Below are 20228 nucleotides of genomic sequence, written 5' to 3' on the forward strand. Positions count from 1 at the left end.
CTTTACTGTTATATAACCGCTGGGTCAGCCTGTCTCGGTTGATCGCATGTACGTGACTACTGTCCGCTGCTGAAACCCGCCGCTCCACGGTTCACGTGGGAAACCAGAGGAGGCCTCGTTAGAACATCAACATCCTTATTCCTCCTTCTCTTTTGTCCACCACCTCCTCCCTTCCTCCTCCTCCTCCTCCTCCTCCTCCTCTGTACCCGGGTTCAGCACCGTGGACAGCTCCTCGCGCTCTGATGGTCAGACTGAAGTTGGGCACAGACGAGTCGGCTGCGACCCGAGCGCACGAGGGACGACGGGTTCCAGTGGTTTCATCAGCCAAGCGACGGATGTGACATTACTGAGTCTCAGAATCTGTCGAGTCCGAGACTGAAACGCGATGATCTCACGGTATAAACCGGTAAGTGCTGCTGCTGCTGCTGCTGCTGCTGCTGCGGCTGCTGCTGCTGCTGCTGCTCGTCTCACCTGTTCCCTCACCTCGATCCATACTTTCACTTTGAATCGTTAGGGCTGCGCTGCTCACTTGCACCAGTGCATATACACAGAGCATTCACTGGCTGCAGATTCAGTCTGTGTAAAGCTGTTGTAAGTCACATTAGGTTATATTTGCTCAATGAGTCCCTGTGTAATGGCCTCATGCATCATTCTCAGATTCATTCTCATTTCTAGAGGCGAGTTATGGAGTGTGAATTATTGGATGTGCTGGTGTCACTGTGGGGAGGGAGGGCTGTTCCATTATGTGTTCACAGCTTTTTGTAAAAGAAGCTTCTTCTTTTTTTTTACATAAGATGTAAGATGAACAAACCACTAGTGAGACGGAGGCCTGCAGAATAGATTCACATAGATGCTAAAATAAAATAATATATCATTCATCATCATCATTCACCTCTTACCCTCAGTTTGATCCCACTGACAAAAAAACATCACTGCTTCTCACACACACACACACACACACACACACACACACACACACACACACGCACACACTTCTAGCCTAGTGAGGAGAGGACCCTCACTGGCAAGTCTCCCTCTAAATGGTCCTCAAAGATATAAATACACACAGAGTCGTGTCTCCATGGCTTCAGACGACATTTCATTGACTTCCATTGTCTTCCTGGAGACTTACTCTAACCTTAACTGTATGGTAACTTAAACCCAAACCCAAACCTAACCTTAAACCAGAATTTACCCCATGGGGACTTCCTGTGTGTTCACATAGGAAAGACAAGGCCCCATAATGTGACTGTAACAGATTTAGGCTCCCACGATATGATTAATAACCTGGAACACACATTCGTACAAACATCTATCCTTATCAGGACTCTGCATTGACTTCCATCCAATTTGGACAGTCTATCCAAACCTCATCCTTAACCTTAACCCAACAACCATTCACATCTCACAACTAACATTAACCAAGACCTCGGAAATTAGTTTTAGCCTCATTCAGACCAGGCTTAGGTCCTGTCAGAGTCAGCATTTGTAATGGATAATGACCTTAAGAGGTAGCAAAAACAAGTAGACACACACACTCACACATCTGTCTGTATTTGTGGTAATCTGACAAAGTAGTGATGGTTTGCACCACAGGACTATAACCCAGACAGTTATCCCCATGCAGCTGGTGGAAAGAATAACAACACAGTCAGTGCGTAGTGCAAGTGTGGTTTCTGTGGTTTGTGAACCTCTCGCCTGACATAACTCCTGGTTAGTCTGTGTTCTGCTGAGACATTTTTAAAAGAATTCAGTTGCTTGTTGAAATATCAGTTCAGCTTCCAACTATCAATCAATTTCCACTCTCCCCATGAGATGGTTGATGTGTGACAGGAAGTGAGAGGGCTGCATGTGCTGTGACCTCTGCATCTCGGTTGTTAAATGATAGACAGCAGGAATATCTTCACTTTGAGCTGCACCCAGTCTGCATGGTGTCCCTTTCCCGTACAGTTCATTGCTTCCCCAAATGCCATTTGACCTTCTGAACATCCCTACGAGCCAAATCTTGTCACAGTTATGTTTTTTGCAGAGAAAAGCCACTGGTGTCTGTTCTGCTGCAGGTCTGCTCGCTCCTTTGTTTATTTGTGTCTGTGAGTCTGCAGGATTTTGTTGAAACTCTTGGATGGATTACTACCAAACTTGTTGGTCAGGATGTGGTGTGGGTCAGGAAAGAACCCAATAAACATTGGTGCAATTATGGATCAGGGAAGCGGATCCAAGGAATTTTTTTCTTTCTGTAAGATTGTGAGATAATCAGGTATGTAAATATATGTGAGTGTATGCAATTTGGTGCAGATCCAAACAGAATTCTGTATCTAGTCATTTAATTGTGGTTTCATAAAGAGACTGTGGTGCCTTGGGTTTGTAATGATTTTTCTTCCAGTTTATAACTGTGACATTTTTATGTTTTCATTTTAACCTTCACTACCAGGTCTAGAGTACAAGAGAATCCCCACAGTAATTGTAAGGAGTAGAAATTGTACGAGACAGAACTCTGACAGCTTGGTAGTTTTTTCCTCTCTCTTGTTGAGGCTTAAGAACAGAGGTCGTCTTGGTTGCTTTATGAGACAAAGTGTAATTTGGGAATATGGGCTGTACCAATAAAATTTGATGTGTCAACACTCATGTAAACTGCTCATTTAAACTCATCTCCTGGCTCTTATGACGTGAAGGTCAGCATGGCATGGATTACACTTACCATAAATCATATTAAAGACTAAGAAAAGGCTAAAAATCCGACCTGGTTGATACACGGATTATCAAAATCTGCTCCCGTGTGGGTCTTTGCTGATCCCTGAGCACGAGACAGCTTCCTGTGGCTGCAGCCTGATCCCTCCCTGCACAATTCATCCGTCCCAGGAATGCATTAATATTTCATAACATTATTTTTCATGTGTGCAGCCTGGTTATTCACGTTCCATGCATTCGCTCCTTCTTGCTTTATTAATTAGTATAGTTATAATACAAACTATGATAGAATAAGTGACAAAGGGATATTTCAGGGAGTTATGCAATTCCTGAAAGAGAAATTCTCTCTCTCTCTCTCTCTCTCTCTCTCTCTCTCTCCTTCGTCTCCCTCTCCCTCACTCTCTCCCTCCCTCTCCCTCACTCTTCTTCCTCTCTCTCTCTCTCTCTCTCTCTCTCTCTCTCTCTCTCTCTCTCTCTCTCTCTCCCTCTCTCTCTCTCTTCATCAGTCACTCTTCCCTCCCGACCTCTCCCTCTCTCCCCCCTCCCTCTCTCTCTCTCTCTCTCTCTCTCTCTCTCTCTCTCTCTCTCTCTCTCTCTCTCTCTCTCACTCTCTCTTTCTTCCTCTCTCTCTCTCTCTCTCTCTCTCTCTCTCTCTCTCTCTCTCTCTCTCTCTCTCTCTTCATCAGTCACTCTTCACTCCCGACCTCTCCCTCCTACCTTCAGAGGCTCTGCCGCTCAGTCCTCCAGCCTGCCTGCACACTGTGCCCCCCTCTGCTCTCGTCTTTCAAGGTCGACTTCGAGCTCTCATTTGCAAAGAGACAGGAATAGCAGGTGCACCGCAGAATGCCGCCGCTGCTCTGAGTGTAGAGCCGGTTTGAGTGTGTGTGTGTATGTGGGAGATGTGTGTTTGATTGCATTCCAGTGAAGCTGTGCAGAGCTGTGTGCAGGTGAAGCTTCAGTTTTAAAGGATGTCTGAGGACTGTGGGCAGAAGGGATGCAGATGTCTCTCACCAGCATGGCTGAGAAAGCTGCTTAGACAGCCAGAGAGGGGAGGAAGCTGCTGCGCTGGACTGTGACTGCCTCTGACCCTCTTTTCCCTCCCCCTCCCTCCCTCCCTCTTCTTCTCTCTTCTGCCGGATCCGATATTTGGAAGCTGGATTTGTGAGGGCAGCAGGAAGGAGGTCACTTTGGGAATTACCAGGATCTACTGAAGACGCCGTCAGTCTTCCCTTTGAAAAGACGAAATGCTCTGAGAGCCTCTGGTTTAAATCTCTCTGTCTCTCCTCTCTCTCTGGTCCCCCTCCTCCTTCCCTCCTCCTCCTCCTCTTCTTCCTCCTCTTGCTCCGGCCGGTTCCCTGCAGAGTCCCGGTTCCACCATGTCCTTGGCATTTTGTGGGAACGAGAATAACTCGGTGGCCTACAACGTGGATGGGGGGGTCCTGAACAACGGCTGTTTCCTGGACGCGCTCAACGTGGTGCCACATGTATTCCTCCTCTTCATCACCTTTCCCATCCTCTTCATCGGTGAGTGTCACTTGGGGGGTGAGATCCCTAACCTCTTCACAACTCACACACAAACAGACACACATCAGATAAGGTGTCAAAACAAGGATCTAAGACTTTGAAAGTTCCATTCTCGGCTTCTTTTTTTACTTCTGCATGTGATGAATGAACTATTACACAATATTTTATGTCAAATAATAAATATTAATTAAAAAAAAAAATTTGCACGTCATTCCCTGAGTGAGGTAGGGCATTTGGAGACATTTATTTTGAGCTGCAAGCATTTTTGCAGCCCAATGTGACTCTTGTGATGAATTGTTACTGTACAGAGGCAAACAGATGCCATCGTGCCAGGATTAGGTTACACCTCCTCTGCTCCCCTTCCTGGCTGCTGGCCATTCCATTAGTGTCATCATCAGCGTGTAACAGACGAGTCGCTGTGCACCTGCCGCTGCCATGGTCACACACATGCTCTGGCTTCATCATGCGCTCTGTCATGTCAGTGTGGTGTGTCTGTTTTGTGCACCATGTGTATGTATCTGTCTGAAAGCACTTCGTCCCTCCATGTGCTGCCTCTGCGTTCCTGTTGTCTCAAGAATATTCAAACTCTCTACATCAAGCGCACACGTTTCTCCTTTTCTTAGTTTCACATTGAACTTTTGTCCTTTGACTTAATTCATCACTATTTCTTTGTGTTTATATTTGGAGGCTTCTGTAAAAAGACAGTCTGATCATTTTCAGCGTCCACAGTTATTTCTGTCACTGTATTACATCATTAGCTTTCAACATTGCGGCGCCTGAGAACAGTCGTTTAGAGCCTGATCGTGGCTGTGATCTGTAAATCTAGTTTTGTCTTAGATTCTTCTCAAAACAATGTTGGCATCCATAAATGTATTTTAATGTAATTATTAACACTTAAAAATCAAATTCCGCTAATGTATGCTAATGAACAAGGGGAAAGAGGGACGACAAAACACAAAAAAGTGGGTAATGATTTTTAAAATATACAGTTTGGTTCAGACCTCAATTTTTGAGCCACACCTCAGTTTTTTATTTGGTTCCAACTTTGATGACTTGAATGAGTGAATAGAATCTCCTATTATCCATCTTGAGCTAATTGAACCAGCCCTCACATCCTAACTTTTACCGTTGGTGTTTTCACGCGATCATTATTGGGCCAAATTATTGGGCCAAACATGCAGTTGAAAGAAAACTTGTGTAATGTGTGATATATACAAAATATAAAACAATTTTAAAGAGCTCTTTGCTCGACCAAGGAATCAATCAAGCTGCACCAATGGACTATGGACGGTCTCAGAATCAGAAGTCACATCCCTAAATGTCACGAGCGTCCATTGTTAGAGGATAACTCATGAACTGCAGTGATTCCTCTCACTCAGCTGCTTTTCTTCCACTAACAACTTTGTCACCAAAGAAAAACCTCAGGGGTGTGAAAGACACATCCTGTTAAGTGAGCTTCCTATTTATGCATCTAACACTGCAGGCCTGCAGATATGTGATTCTTTGGCTGTTTGGAGTCCAGACTTGTGAGTGCACCTTGTCACATCGGGGCAGTGAGAGGACTGTGGATACATGCACCACACCCTTATGAAACAGTCTTCAGTAAACCAGCGATCAGAGATTTCATAAAAATCATAAATTCATCCTTCTGCTGATTCAGCCTTCTGCTGAAATTCAGCCTTCTGCTAAATCATAAATTCAGCCTTCTGCTGAATTTATGATTTGTCTGATCGTGTTTATGATTATCTGCATCTGCAGCCAAAGAAATAAATCTATATACATAGTAATGATTTTAAAAAACGGTTACTATAGGTTTTGTTTTACACATTTTAACAGATGGTTTTAGTCTTATAGTACTTGAGCAGATGATGACTTTGTGTGTTTGCATATGTGAAAACGAGAAGGAGGAAGAATCCATGCAGTGGGTCTGTGATTTGCTGGCTTTCGCCAACACCCCTGAGAAATGAACTATCCGGCGGCTACGGTGCCAACAGCAGAGGAGTCATCATCACAGTTTGATACGCAGAGATGTGTTTTCACGACAGCAGCGTCTCACATTAATGATAAAAATTGCACTTAGAGGACCAGATTATTGTAATTTCCTTGTCTGACCTGAGACGGGGAAAAGCTGTGGCCCCTGTAAAGAGCTTTAATAATTGATTGAAAGGTCTCAGGCCAGCAGCCTTGGATCCACTCTCATAGCTTTGTCTGCCAAACATGAGGCAACGCAGCAGGCACAAAGCCCTTTTACCCAGCAGGTTCGTGTTCTTAGTTTTCCTGCTGCTATCATCCAGCCTTGCTCTGAGGATGAGACTACTTGTCATGTATTGTAGCTCAGGATGTTCAAGGCTGCACGGGGAATAGAAAGCAGCGCATCAAGTCAAGGTTGTGCACGGTTTAATTTTTCATGCGACTCACGTAGAAATTCTTGTGTGGTTCCAGCCTCTGTTTGGCTCGTCTGCATATCTGCAGGAGATTTCATCTGTTTCTGGTCGTTAGTCTAAATTAGAATTTCTTGTCTCCTGTTCCAGGCTGGGGCAGCCAGAGCTCGAAGGTCCACATCCACCACAGCACCTGGCTTCACTTTCCTGGTCACAACCTGCGCTGGCTCCTCACCTTCGTCCTGCTCTTCGTCCTCGTCTGTGAGATCGCAGAGGGCATCGTCTCCGATGGGTATGTCAGATTAACTCGTATAACTTTTTATCCTCATCTCAATTTCAGGTCAGGTGCATGTGGGACTTTTTTTATGTCCTGAACTTCTGAAAATGCTGACAATTCTATCAATTAAAGTTCTCTTTATAACATTTACCATATTGTGTGTGTATTTATAATGAACTCACAATAAACCGACAGTGAGATAATTGTGTTTTGTACTGTGCACCCCACGGTTCATTGTTGTGGTCGCCCCTCGCTGGTTCACACTGTTCATTTGGATTAATTAATTTAATTGAGGTACGCCTTCAAATTGCTGTGTCTAACCTTGCTGTGTCTAGGATGTGTCTAACCTTCAAGTTAGCATTTGTTTGTTATGTAGAGCGCAGTTGAGTAAGTGTTTATGTGACATATCAATTTTTCGTATCAGAAATGTAGCAACACGTCATTTTCTGTTTCTGTGGTTTCGAAAGTCACTGACACCGATGTTAATTATAGGTTCTTAGCATCTGTGTCAGCTGCAGCTTCATTTTGACACGAAAAGCGTCCACAGCCACACAAGCGCTAACCATTTAGCACGCGCTCCAATTAAACTCTGACGTAAGCACAAGTAAACAAACAAACAAAGCTGTGCCAGGTTTTCCATCCTGTGTTTGTGAAAATATGTTGCATTTATTTCTAACGTGCTAATGGGTTTCTTATTTTAGTTTTTGCACCGAGTCAGATAGAATCCAACTCTGCCCTCTCCGTCTCTAAATCTTCTTGTTATCTGTTTCTCTCTGCCGTGGCCTCCATGCATGCATCCCCTCAGGATTACTGTTTATCAGCATTACTGCAGACTGTAGGCGGGTAACCACATTTGTGTGATTGCCACTGAAGTGAATGGAGGAGCTCTCCATCTGCTCCCCCACTTCTCTGATCTCTTTACACTGAATTCAGCGCGGTGCTGAAAATCCCTGGATGGTTGTTTACAACTGTCAAATTTACGTTAACGTGTGTGTGTGTGCACCTGAGAAAATATGGCAAAAGTGATGAGTTGCATCACACGTTCTCCAACCGAATATTCTGGATTATCGAGGGGCAGCTACGTTGGTTTGTGAGTTTAACATTTCCCACCCTGATGTCCCTGGTTGCCTCCTGGATATATATGTGTGTCATTTTGTGCTCTAATCCCTTTTCTCCTCTATCTGACATTCATTTGCAGATTCAGCCAATCTCTCCACCTCCACCTGTACATGCCTGCAGGGCTGGCCTTCATGGCCGGCATCACCTCGATTGTCTACTATCACAACATCGAGACCTCCAACTTTCCCAAACTACTATTAGGTACCGTAGTTTTTAACTGAGCAGAATCTCGTCCCTTCAGTGTTGTTGTTTGTGCAGCTCTGCTGTAAACACCCACAGTTTGATGAGGTCAAATGAAAACATCACTGAATAATGACCAGGGCTTGCAAATCCAGGATTAACCAAACAGTCTAACTGATAACTGACCTTTGTCAACAGCCACGGATTCAAATTGAACGAGCATTTTGGGATGATGTAATTATAATTCACAGCGCCAGGGCCAGTGCAACCATTTGCAGATGAACGGTTCATTACCTTCGGGTTGCAAAAGGACTGAGTGCAATGTCATTTGTGTAACTGTACGGCACTGGGTTAATATTAATTGTCACTTTTCATTAACAAAATTAGATTTACACGATTCTTGGCGTTAATGGTTCGGAATAGTTCTTGCTCGCAATTATATTCATTACATTTCGTTCTGGCCTGGGAGAGTTTATACAATATAACAAAATATCCCAGTGGCAATGATGCAAGATAGGTTTTCTTTAAAGGGGACATATCATGAAAATTCCACTTTGTTAGTGCTTCTACACGTTAATGTGGGTATCTGGCTCATGTCTACCAACCCAAAAACTCTGGGAAAAAAACACTTGCGCGTTTTGTTATGGTTCCTCTAAGTCAGAAACGTCATGCTTGAGTGACTGGAATGAGCTTCCTGTGTACTGTGTCGTCACAATACACTGGAAGTCTCCCTACATGGCCTTGGCCCACCCCCCACCTCATCCCCCCCCGCCCCCCCACACTCGTTACGCCGGGTTTACACCGGACGCGGAAGCGCCGCGCCGCGCAGCGCCGTTCTCAAGCACGCAGCCGCCTGGCTGTTCACACGGGACGCGCATTTCTCCGCGCTGGTCAGCCCCATAGACTGTATATATAAGGTCAGCCCGCGATTCTGCTTTCTCCGCTTGTTGTTGTACCCGTTGAATGTCGGGGTTCGGGGATAAATGATGGTCTTCATAGCCCCCCCCCCCCACCCCTCTCTTTCTCTCTCTGTCTGTCTGCTTGTGTGCTTGTAGTGGATGGGCAGAGGGTGACATTTAATTATGTGATTGGGAAAATTAAAACTCCAGGACAACAGAAGGGGAATACAAAGTATGGGATGCATATTTGATAATTTATATCATATAAAATATGTAATTTATATCGTTTAAAATCATGGGGGGAGAGGGGGAGGGGGAGCTGGCTCACTAGCATTTAAAGGGACAGGCACTCAAAACAGGTCACTCTGTGGAGGGCTGTTTTAGACAATATCAACTTGTGGTAAAATGGGCATACAATGTCCCCTTTAATAAATACAGGAGAACAAACACTGTGGAATCCTCATCTCATCCTTTTATGGGGAAATGCATGAATGTTCACACTATTCTCCTTCGTGCATCTATCACATGACACACATGTCTGCTCTTGTAATGAAAACCCTGTTGCTGCTCTGTGAAGGTTCATACAGTTTTACTCTCTTCACACATCATTGCCTCTTCTGTGTTCGGCTCTGAACGCTTTACTCGCCGCTGGCATCACACTTCTCGGCTTTAGGTCTCCATGTCAGAGGCGGCCTCCTGAGGAGAAGTGACTGAGCGATGCTGGGCTCATCGTTGCATGGAATTATTCGTCTAAATGAAAAAAGCCATTTTGTCTGCTGATATCATTGTCACTTTTATAAATATTCATCATTACGAACAAGTAAACGCTTTAAATGAGTCTGCAGCAGAATGTGAGATAATGACCTTGTTTCCCTGCAGGGTAATTATTCCCCAACAACACTCATCTTTTATCATTATTCACTCCAGTCAACCTGCAGGAAGGACATAATGTGAATCTTTGTGGAGGGAAGACAATTGATTTATCTGCTGTTCACTGGTTAAAGGTTTTGACCTGGACAGCTGATGTTGATGATGATGTCACACATGTTGTTGACATCTGAAGAGAGGAACAGGGTGAAAAGGAGAAAGTGAAAGAGGAAGGATCTGATACAGCTCGTATCTAATATGTCTGTAACGATTCACTTCACTCTCACACAAGAGAAGGTTTAACTGAAGGTGATGCAGATACTAGAAGATTCACCTCTGACCGATGGCTGTGGTGACGAAATATGATTGGATATTGCACTAAGCTTGATTCAGACAAACATACGTACAGTATATTGTTATATCGCCACTCATGTTCATTCATATGAAAGAATGATAAGATGATATCAGTGCACATTCATTTGTACAAAATAATGAAATACGTAATCGAATTAAATGAAAAATGTGCATAAACCAAATAAAAGAGACATAATATAAATCTCTATCTTAGAATGTGACCAGAACATTAATTTCTCATTTGTATTTTCTCCTTTCGTCTTCAGTATCCTGGGATTCGCACTTGTTAACTTATCAGAAAAAATCAGTGTGCGAGGCATGACATGAAAGTTTGCAAATCATATAAAGTTGTGGGAGTTTGCCGCTTATGACGTATCTTATCTGGTTCGATCATGTAGCAGCATTTTGGAGATAGGAACCTTCATTTCCCTCATGACATAGAAAGTAATTATTTTTTGCCTTGTTGAGGCAGTAAGAGAGGAATAGTTGTTGGACTTTGGTGACACCCATGAAATTTAAAATTCAGCTCTAATATAATTCACTTAGGCTTGTCCGGTGAATTGCTATACATCTCTCTGATCCCTTACTTACCCCCCCAGCCCTGCTGATCTACTGGGTGCTGGCCTTCATCATGAAGACCATCAAGTTTGCCAAATACACTGAGCATGGCATCGGCCCCAGGCAGCTGCGCTACTGCATCACCAGTCTGCTGATGCTGCTTTATGGACTACTACTATCTGTGGAGATCAATGTCATCCTGGGCAGGGTGAGTGTGTCTATGTGTGTGTGTGTGTGTGTGTGTGTGTGTGTGTGTGTGTGTGTGTGTGTGTGTGTGTGTGTGTGTGTGTGTGTGTGTGTGTGTTACATTTGTGAAGGCTTTAGTTTTCCCTATGTCCCATCCGCTAACATGGAGGAGGCAGGATTTATGACCTATGCAGCAGCCAGCGATGTTAGAGCGCTAACATGTTTAGTATCTTGGTATATTGTGTTAGCATGCTAACTCCTGCAGATTAGCACTTAACATAAGGCACAGATAAAGCTCTTGGGAATTCTTATCTTTATTATATTTAATTATTTTTTTGCAGGAATTTTCTTATGAACCAAAGTGAAATGTTGATCTGATGATGCTGTAAGATAAGAAGTTACGAATGGCACATGACCGTCTGCACGAAATTTCATAGTAATCCATTCAAACCAATGTCAGAAGTAAAAATAGCAGATTATTACATGAAGGTGAAGGGCAGGTCCTTTCAGCTTTATGACAAATTAAAAGCCTCTGGCTGCCGTCTGGCTTATAGGTGGTTCTAAGGTGTCGCACAAAACACAGACTGAAATGTGGCAAATGACAACTTTATAGAAATTGGGTCTGAAAGTAGAAAAAAAACTTGTTCTTTGTTCCTCTCTTAACGTGTTTCAGTTGTGTTTCACTTGCGAAAAAATTATCATCGTCATTTCATAGTCAAACAGTCTTTTCATCTTTTTCCATTGAACAGCTCAGAGTGGCTTTGTCTCAGTTTACCTCTGAGCTGAGCACACATCTGTTAGTGGATCTGAGTGAACAGCAAAGCAAAGGGATTCTTATGTAACAGTACATTTTATTATAGGAACTATCATAGAAAATTATAGGATCTCATCTGTTCTTGTATTGCCCTGTAGATATTTTCTTTATACAAATCATTATTTTATCTCTTATTCAACTAATCACTCCAATTGTTCAGTCCTATAAAACTAATTAACTAGCAATAAAACACACATTTGAAAGATAATTTTTTTATTTTAATTGTAAAAGCTCCACTTCGATGGTTTTAAAAGAACGAAGAGAGATTCCGAATTGTTAAGCTTTGCCAAGACTCAGCGTTTTCTATTGTGATATCAGACAACCTGGAATTACTGTGAATTAAACAGACAGTTTAGCTTTGAACAGTTTTAATTAAACCCACAAATTAAAGTGTGTTCAGCTTTCGTATCCATTATGTTGCTGCTCTCGCATACAGCACAAAGAAAATCTATAACTCCATCATGTAGTGACGGATGAGTAAATGTCTCAGCCGCAAGCTTTTATATTCACTCTTGGTTTTCAGGTCACTGCAGAAGACACAGTGGGTTTATTGGAAAATCAAACCTGTCCTCCTCTACTTTTCTTTCCCATCACAGCGCTACATGTGTTTTGCCGACCCCACAGAGGTGAAGCCCCCCGAGGACCTTCAGGACTTGGGCGTTCGATTCCTCCAGCCCTTCGTTAACCTGCTGTCCAAAGCCACCTACTGGTGGATGAACACTTTCATCACCTCCGCCCATAGACGACCCATTGACCTCAAGGTCATCGGCAAACTCCCCATCGCCATGAGAGCGCTCACAAACTACATAAAGCTACGCACGGCCTTCGAAGACCAGAAGGTTAGTGCACTGCCTGACCGGGTAATAGTAAATATGCGATCGCTGTCTAGTGCTAGAAAAATGCATAAAGAAAAATCACAGCTCACATGAAACATTAATTGAAGCAACGTGAGGTGTTATGAGTAAATATTACATGAAGTTGCTGTGCTACTTTCCACCACGTGCACTGGCAAAGAAGCTTGTTGGCTCCTGCATGTAATAACAGAAATGTGTGGATTTCTTCCAGATCATGTGGGAAAGCCTCAAGTGTAAATTCTCATTTCACTGCAATTCCATGGGAAAAAAGTCAGCAGCGTCACTTTCTGCTTTGCGTCACTGAATAAATAATCGTGAATGTTTCGGGCGCTGGTGAACATAGCAATGCAAAGTAACAGAGGAAATCTGCAAAAAATGGAGCAATGATAACCAGATGTTTTTTCCATTGAGTCTCAGTCAGAAGCAAAATATTGAAGCGTTTTGTCCACAAACACCAGACAACATGCACGTTGAGGGTCTTTATGTTATTTATAACAAACTACTGTCTTTTTCTGAATGTAATGATTATCATCAATGGATCAACTTCAAACTTATCACAGACACAAGTAAGGTTTAAAGTTTTTAAGTCAGAGCTCAGTGTGCATCTTGCTTTTTTTTATACAGCTGTTGACCTCTGTCCTGTGAAGACTCGGCTCTGGCTGGACTGGGACCGTTAAACTGTATCAGACGTCACAGAGATGATGAGCCAAAATACAGTGTAAACACTGAAATGTCACACTGCTCGTAATAATATAAACATGTAAACAAGCTCAGGCTCTCTCGTAGTACATACAGAAATAGAATTGCATTCAGTAAGAGTGTAATATTCCACCAAGACAGTTTCCTTTTGAAACCATTTCAATTCAATAGATCCGAGTTCTTTTTGCACACACTCATGAAGATCAGTCCCCTAAACATGTCTGATTATTGTTCTTAATCAAGATCCAGAAATTATTGTCATATTTCATTGATCTGCCCCCAGATCCAGATTCACAATGGAAATGTATCAGGTTCTCTCCTGAATGACACAACATCCTTCCACCAATGTTAGTGGTAAACCTGTCTGTATAGTTTTTTGCGTAATCTTGCTAACAGACAAACAGCCGGAGGTAACTAGAAAGGCACATAACTCTGATAAGAGGCAAGATACTGAATTCTGAATGGCCGCTCAAAAGTGCCGCCCATGGATTCACTGTGTGAATGTGTGTGTGAATGTGTGTGTGAATGGGTGTATGGCAAAACTGTACTGTAAAGTTCTTTGAGTGGTCATCAACACTAGAGAATCTTCTATATAAATACAGAACATTTACCATTTTTGCATAATCCAGCCGACAATTTAACAAACACAACCTCTGTGACGGATCACAATAATGAACATGGTTCAGAGACTGAAGTTGCTCAGACTTCTGTTTCGCTGGTGATGTGTTGGACGTGTTTCCAGATAACGTTTTTCTTTTGTAAAGACCAGATTTCATTACAGATAATTCAAACCATGTCCCTGGAAAGTTGAAAGTGTAAAATGAAATAGAAATGTTCCATTTATCAAGATAATGTCATCTGTGTGGTAAAGAATTGAATTGGCTGATGAAATCGAGTTTTGGTCCTTTATGCTTTAAGATCACTGCTGTCACCCTGAGGTCTTCGTCAAAGCTGAGGATATTTCCTCGTTATGCTTCCTCTTCCTCTCTCGTGAGCACATGTCAGGGGTCCGAGGTGAAGGGCCTCCTCTGCAGGGTCGCCGTTTTCCAGTGTTTGGAAGGTCACGCAGATTCGTCATTGGTGCGTGTGCGTCCAGTGTGAACGCAAACTCCACTTCCTTCCGGCAGGAGCGAAGGGATGAGAGAGATTGAGAGATCCCAGTGGAGAGGTGGGGGTGGGGCACTTAGAAGAGGGCCCGGAGGCGCCGGGTCAATCCCATTCTACTGTGAACGAGGCGACATCCCGACCCCTGCGGGGGAGAAAGCACTGCACATCATGGGAAGCTAGTTTCACTCCGTGTGTGTGAGAATGAAACATGAAACATCTCCCTTCCCTGTTGTTTGAACCAACTGTTAGGTAGAAAGAGAGGACACGTCTTTCTGTATATTTATTTATATATGTGTGATGTGCACAGTTTGAATTTGGAGGCTGAGGTTCTTCACAAACTCCAATAGACAGGGATACATGATAATGGTCACGTCTGTTCTCACAGTTCTGAGATTGACTCAGTTGTGTTCACAGATAGACACACACACACACACACACACACACACACACACACACACACACACACACACACACACACACACACACACACACACACACACACACACACACACACACACACACACACACACACACACACACACACACGATGCAGTGTTCTGGGAGTGTTTACTACACAGATGTTTTCCTCTGCTCATTGCTGATGGACTCACTGAACCGAGCTGTTGTGCAGTTTGGGAAGTTGTTGTATTTTATCAATGAATATAAATCACCATGAGCGGCTCCTTTGGTCTGTCCTGGAAATCTATTTAACTCTCAAAGTGATTTTTAACGTCCTTACATCCTCCGACACCTCTAAGGGTCCTTCTTAGCTTCCCTCTCACTGTCGTGGCTCTGTCGTGGCTCTCCAGCATCATTAGTTACAGAGCGGTTACACATGACTGACTGTAGCTTCCCTGTGAAACTCATCATTACTCACCACATCCAACGATGCAGCAGCAGCAGCAGCGGAGAGGGTGGAAAGAGCTTGACCTCATTTTGCTGGTTTCTGTTGCAGTGGTGGACAGAGTCTGAAGTAAATGGTGTCGATTCAGCTTTTATGTTCAACCAATTACCTCCTCTTTTTCTAACCCAGCTTCTTCCTTTTCCTTTGTTGTGCTGCCAGATCCGTTCCGCAGAGAAATAACTGCAGCTCTCAGTGTTATGAGTCATCTTCACGTAGAAGGAACCATCCAATTTACTTTTATCCTCCACAGGAGCTATCTTCATTTCACTTATGGGACGGTGTGAATTTTGTAATTTTATATTTTAAATTAGACAACATTGTTCTTCAGTCTCTGCGGATTAGCTGAATTCAGTAAATGACTGAAGCTGCTCACCTCTGCTCAACGTATTCACTCTGCTGATATTTCTTTCTTATTTTTCCCCCAGCGGACTCAGAGCACAGCCCCCCAGGGACCAAAGTGGATCTGGCGGGCCTTGAGAAGAGCGTTCGGCAGACCTCTCATCCTCAGCATCACATTCCGTTTCATGGCCGACCTGCTGGGCTTCGCCGGTCCGCTGTGCATCTCCGGCATCGTCCACCACATCAGCAAGGACAACCGCACCATTCAACAGCCGGTGAGGGGGTCGACCGCTCTGCCACAGTTACAGCAGAACACAGAAGGACAAGGCTGATTCATGTGTTCAATATATATTTTTTCCTCAGCTGCTGTTTTTTGCTCAATGAAACAGAATAAAACAGCCTCAGCGGACAACTTTTGTCACATGGCTTCGTCCTGACTCTCAACTGTCGCACCTGATCAGTTTATGAAGCCCTTTCTCTCCTGTATGTCTGCCCTGAGGGTGAACTAATTTAAGCCTGGTCAAATATTCATGAGACTTATTGAAGAGCTGTCTCAGTTTCTTAGATTCCTCACAGGACACAGTCCCACATCAGACACTCAGGCATCTCTTCTGTGAGAATAACTGTCAGACTTGTTTGTTTGAAAGTCAAAGAGCCTCTACAGTCCCTTAAAATGATTGTTCTCGACAATGTTTCAGTTTGGAGTGAATACTGAAAATAGGCCTTTTTGTAAAATAGCAGTAAACAAGTCTGTGACAGGATCTGCGTTCACAGAGAGTCAGATATATAAAGTTGGATTAGGATGACGTGAGGTAACTGCTGCAGAATGAATTAATCTCTGAAGGCTCCTCTTCACTCACACTATTGAAGCCTCTGGTATCATGTAGATTAAACATTAAAAAATTGATGCAGTAGCCAATTTCAGCTGAGAATTATTCATTGACAGAAGTCGATTGCAGTCATGCCGAGCTCAGTCCATGTGAGTGACCCTGCCGAGGCTCGTCGCTGACTAACTGTGATAAACCGGTCGATATCTCCCTCTGTGTCTCTCTCCCTACCTGTGTGTGCTTCCAGATGAAGTTGCTCGGTATCTATTTCATTTCGTCCAAGGAGTTTCTGGAGAATGCGTACGTGCTGGCTGTGCTGCTCTTCTTCGCTCTGCTCCTGCAGAGGACCTTCCTCCAGGCCTCCTACTACGTGGCCATTGAAACAGGCATCAACCTGCGTGGGGCCATACAGGTGCGATTCTAGACCAATTCTCCACTTTTAGCCACGAGTTTATACGTTTATTATGGTTCTTTGTGTTCACATGGATCCCGATGTGGTTGTTCTCTCCCCAGACAAAAATCTACAACAAGATCATGCGTCTGTGTACGTCCAACATGTCTATAGGCGAGCTAACCGCTGCTCAGATCTGCAACCTGGTTGCCATAGATACCAACCAGCTCATGTGGTTCTTCTTCCTCTGTCCTAACCTGTGGGCCATGCCAGTACAGGTAGGAAACACGTGTGAGACAATAAGTCAGAGATATAGTGAGTTAACACAGAGGTTCATTTGAATTGTCCTGATACCTACATCTGTGTTTGGATCTATGCGTTGGTTTAGAACTGCAACTCTATCAAATATTCCTCCGCCAAGGCCCGACAATCCCCTTAAATTCAATCCAGCTGCATGACATCACACACAATCATATACATCAGTCTTCTAAATTGGCCTTTTTTTCATCAAGATCCATAAATGATTCCCTCGGAAATTTGTGAAAATGTTACAAAATCCTAAATTAACGACAGTGATAAACAAAATCTTGGAGCCGCCCCCTGATCTGGATCCACGCCAAAATTTATTGAGTTCTTCTTTGGGCCATGTCCCATCGAATCCTTCCACCAAATTACGTGGAAATCGGTTCAGTAGTTTTTGCGTAATCCCGCTGACAAATAAACAGACTGGGGTGAAAACGTAACCACTGGTTTAATCACCAGTATGTCTGTTTAAACCAAATCAAACTGTGACCCCGGAATAAAGGATCGGTACGGTTGTCTCATTGGAGGACTTGTTGATTGTCTCTGTAATGGTTATAGCTCCGATTCACAGTTTACATTCTGCTACAGTTCATAATGTTGTATTACTTTGTGTTATGAACAGGGTTCTCCCTTTGCCATTTGGCCGCTCCTCTGTTATTGGATTGCTTTTTTATTGCATTGTATCTTGTCGCAGTGTTTTCTTGTCATTGAGGTTGTGTTTGTCTTTTCCCATTAGACTCATAGTCAAGAGGGCAAAGCTTTCCTCATTCTAAAGTGGGACATAAATAATCGTATACAGAGATGTACAGGCAGAAAACAGTGTCAGATGTTACAGCCCCTGTGGGATTTAGATTAGATTTACTGCAAATGTGTGCAGTCGATTGTCAGCATGTGACCTTTGTGTGTTGAAGTGTCCTTTAAATGGATCATTTAATTCATGAGATCCACAACAATTAGTTTCCCATGGATATTTAGTATGATGGGAAATCTGCTGGTATAAACGTTTCGGTGTGTGACTCAACATACGATGAAACACAAGCATGATGAAATACAACCTACATGATGTTTTTAACACAAAGTTACAAATACATTACATATGCATGCAGATTTGAATTTGGGTTTTTTTTGTTGACATTTCAGTTCTCCTGAAGTATTATCTTCATGCTAATCTTTGCTCTGTTGTATTTTAAGTGGTATAATTTCTGCAGACCGTTTTAAGGCATAAACACCTCAGGCAGTGCTTCAGCATTTCGATGATACAACACAACGTTGTGTCAGGCTACAGGAAAAACCATCGTCAAACAGTATTTGAAAAAGCCAATAAATAGGGATAGTTTTGAAACAAAGTCTCAGCAAATGACTCTGTTATTTATGGATCAAGAGAACAGAGCAGGTCAGATACCGGCTGCGTTAGATCATTCAGGCTGTAATAGCCTGCTGGCTTGATAGGTCTGAGCCGTATTAGTATTCTCTGTCTGTCTGACAGAGTGACAGAAACTGTGTGGGATCTGGTGGCGCCGCAACTTGAGTCCCACCTCGGGAGACAGCTGTGCTGTTAAAAGGTGCCACTTTTAATATAGATATTACAAAGGCAAGTAGCTCGTATCCTGCTGTTGCTTTACCCGTCACCCACCTCGTCCGCAGTGGCACTTATTATCCGGTGAGGGATGAAGGAGAAGGTGGGAAATGTCACATCCATCTCCATCTGCTTCTGAGTGTCCTGTGGATTTCTGAAGCCGGCATGTGTTCAGTGTGTTGCCAAAGATGGTCGGTGGCTGGAAATGGGCCAAGGAGGGCTGTAAACATGACTCATGCCTGTAGTGAACTAGTGCAGAGAGAGATACTTACAGTATGTGCAGGATGCTGAATGACCCGAGCATTGTGAAGAGAGCTTCATTTTCATAAATATTTCAGCTTGATCATTCTTAATTTATGATGAAATTACAGAGCGATGTTGGATTAAAGAGTTGTGTCTCTGAAAGCCAGAAGCGTGTAGAAATATGCTGCTTTGTTTGTAAGCATGTGCCTATGAATGTCAGTGTAAATGTCTTTTGAAATAATAATGTCATTCATAGTAGGTTTCAGAGTGTTTTGAGCTGTGTGTTACATAATTAACATTTCCTGGCGTTTATGCTGACGTCCTTATGAAGCTCAAGGTCACTGCTTCTCACTAAATGATGTACTGTGTTAATACGTTTTCGTATTCTGTTTTTCTCTTCACAATATATGAATATGAGTATATATGATATAATATAAGAGTATGAATAACGTTTCTTTCTTTCCATCTGTCTATCCTCCGCCCTCAGATTATTGTGGGAGTGATCCTGCTCTACTACCTCTTGGGAATCAGTGCCTTGATTGGAGCGACCGTCATCGCTGTGTTAGCTCCTGTACAATACTTTGTGGCCACAAAGCTGTCCCAGACGCAAAAGAGCACCCTGGTGTGTATTGAGACTCACAATGTTGTTTACACAAGTATCTGAATAACATATGTATAGATTGACAATAACCTTTTTTAAAGACATTCATGGTCCCAAGAAGATAAAGCCTTAATCATCCCTTAACTTTTACTCTTGGGATGGAAAACTGCAATCTTTGTAAGATAAACACACCAACGTCTCTAATATAACGGCTGGAACTGCTTCTCTTTAGTGAGGTGTCTGATGTCACATGGTAGTGATGGTGATGCTATGTCCAGCAGGTTTAAGCCAAAATAACTCATCATGGGCCGGAGAAAAAAACTGATATTGGTATTGAAATAAAATTAGCCCTCAAAACAATAGAAAGACAAGTACACACACACTCACACACACACACACATCACACAGGTGAAAGTCAAATGTCAATCACTCAAAATGAGCTCCTCAAGCCTTTTGTTCAGTTGCTTCAAAGCTGCTATTCAATCAATGTTGTTTTCCCCCTGATGGTGTGAAGGAGGATATTATATTAGAGAAAAC

At 43.2% G+C, this 20228-nt stretch overlaps 1 protein-coding gene across 3 annotated transcripts in view; it reads left to right on the top strand.

Moving 5' to 3' along the window:
- The first annotated feature begins 35 nt into the window (after window positions 1-35).
- Window positions 36-20228, top strand: part of abcc8 (ATP-binding cassette, sub-family C (CFTR/MRP), member 8) — a 48714-nt gene continuing 28521 nt past the window's right edge. The window contains exons 1-10 of one of the 3 annotated variants that reach the window (XM_034589171.1): window positions 36-406; window positions 4050-4212; window positions 6744-6885; window positions 8069-8190; window positions 10889-11055; window positions 12444-12686; window positions 15837-16025; window positions 16825-16989; window positions 17091-17246; window positions 19578-19712. In XM_034589171.1, coding sequence (XP_034445062.1) covers window positions 386-406; window positions 4050-4212; window positions 6744-6885; window positions 8069-8190; window positions 10889-11055; window positions 12444-12686; window positions 15837-16025; window positions 16825-16989; window positions 17091-17246; window positions 19578-19712 — 1503 coding nt within the window. In that variant the 5' untranslated portion in view covers window positions 36-385. Of the gene's footprint in view, window positions 407-3859; window positions 4213-6743; window positions 6886-8068; window positions 8191-10888; window positions 11056-12443; window positions 12687-15836; window positions 16026-16824; window positions 16990-17090; window positions 17247-19577; window positions 19713-20228 lie in introns of all 3 variants that reach the window. The other 2 variants (XM_034589173.1, XM_034589172.1) reach the window with 2 other exon arrangements.

Source organism: Hippoglossus hippoglossus, chromosome 6, assembly GCF_009819705.1.
Source record: "Hippoglossus hippoglossus isolate fHipHip1 chromosome 6, fHipHip1.pri, whole genome shotgun sequence".
Classification (NCBI taxonomy): domain Eukaryota; kingdom Metazoa; phylum Chordata; class Actinopteri; order Pleuronectiformes; family Pleuronectidae; genus Hippoglossus; species Hippoglossus hippoglossus.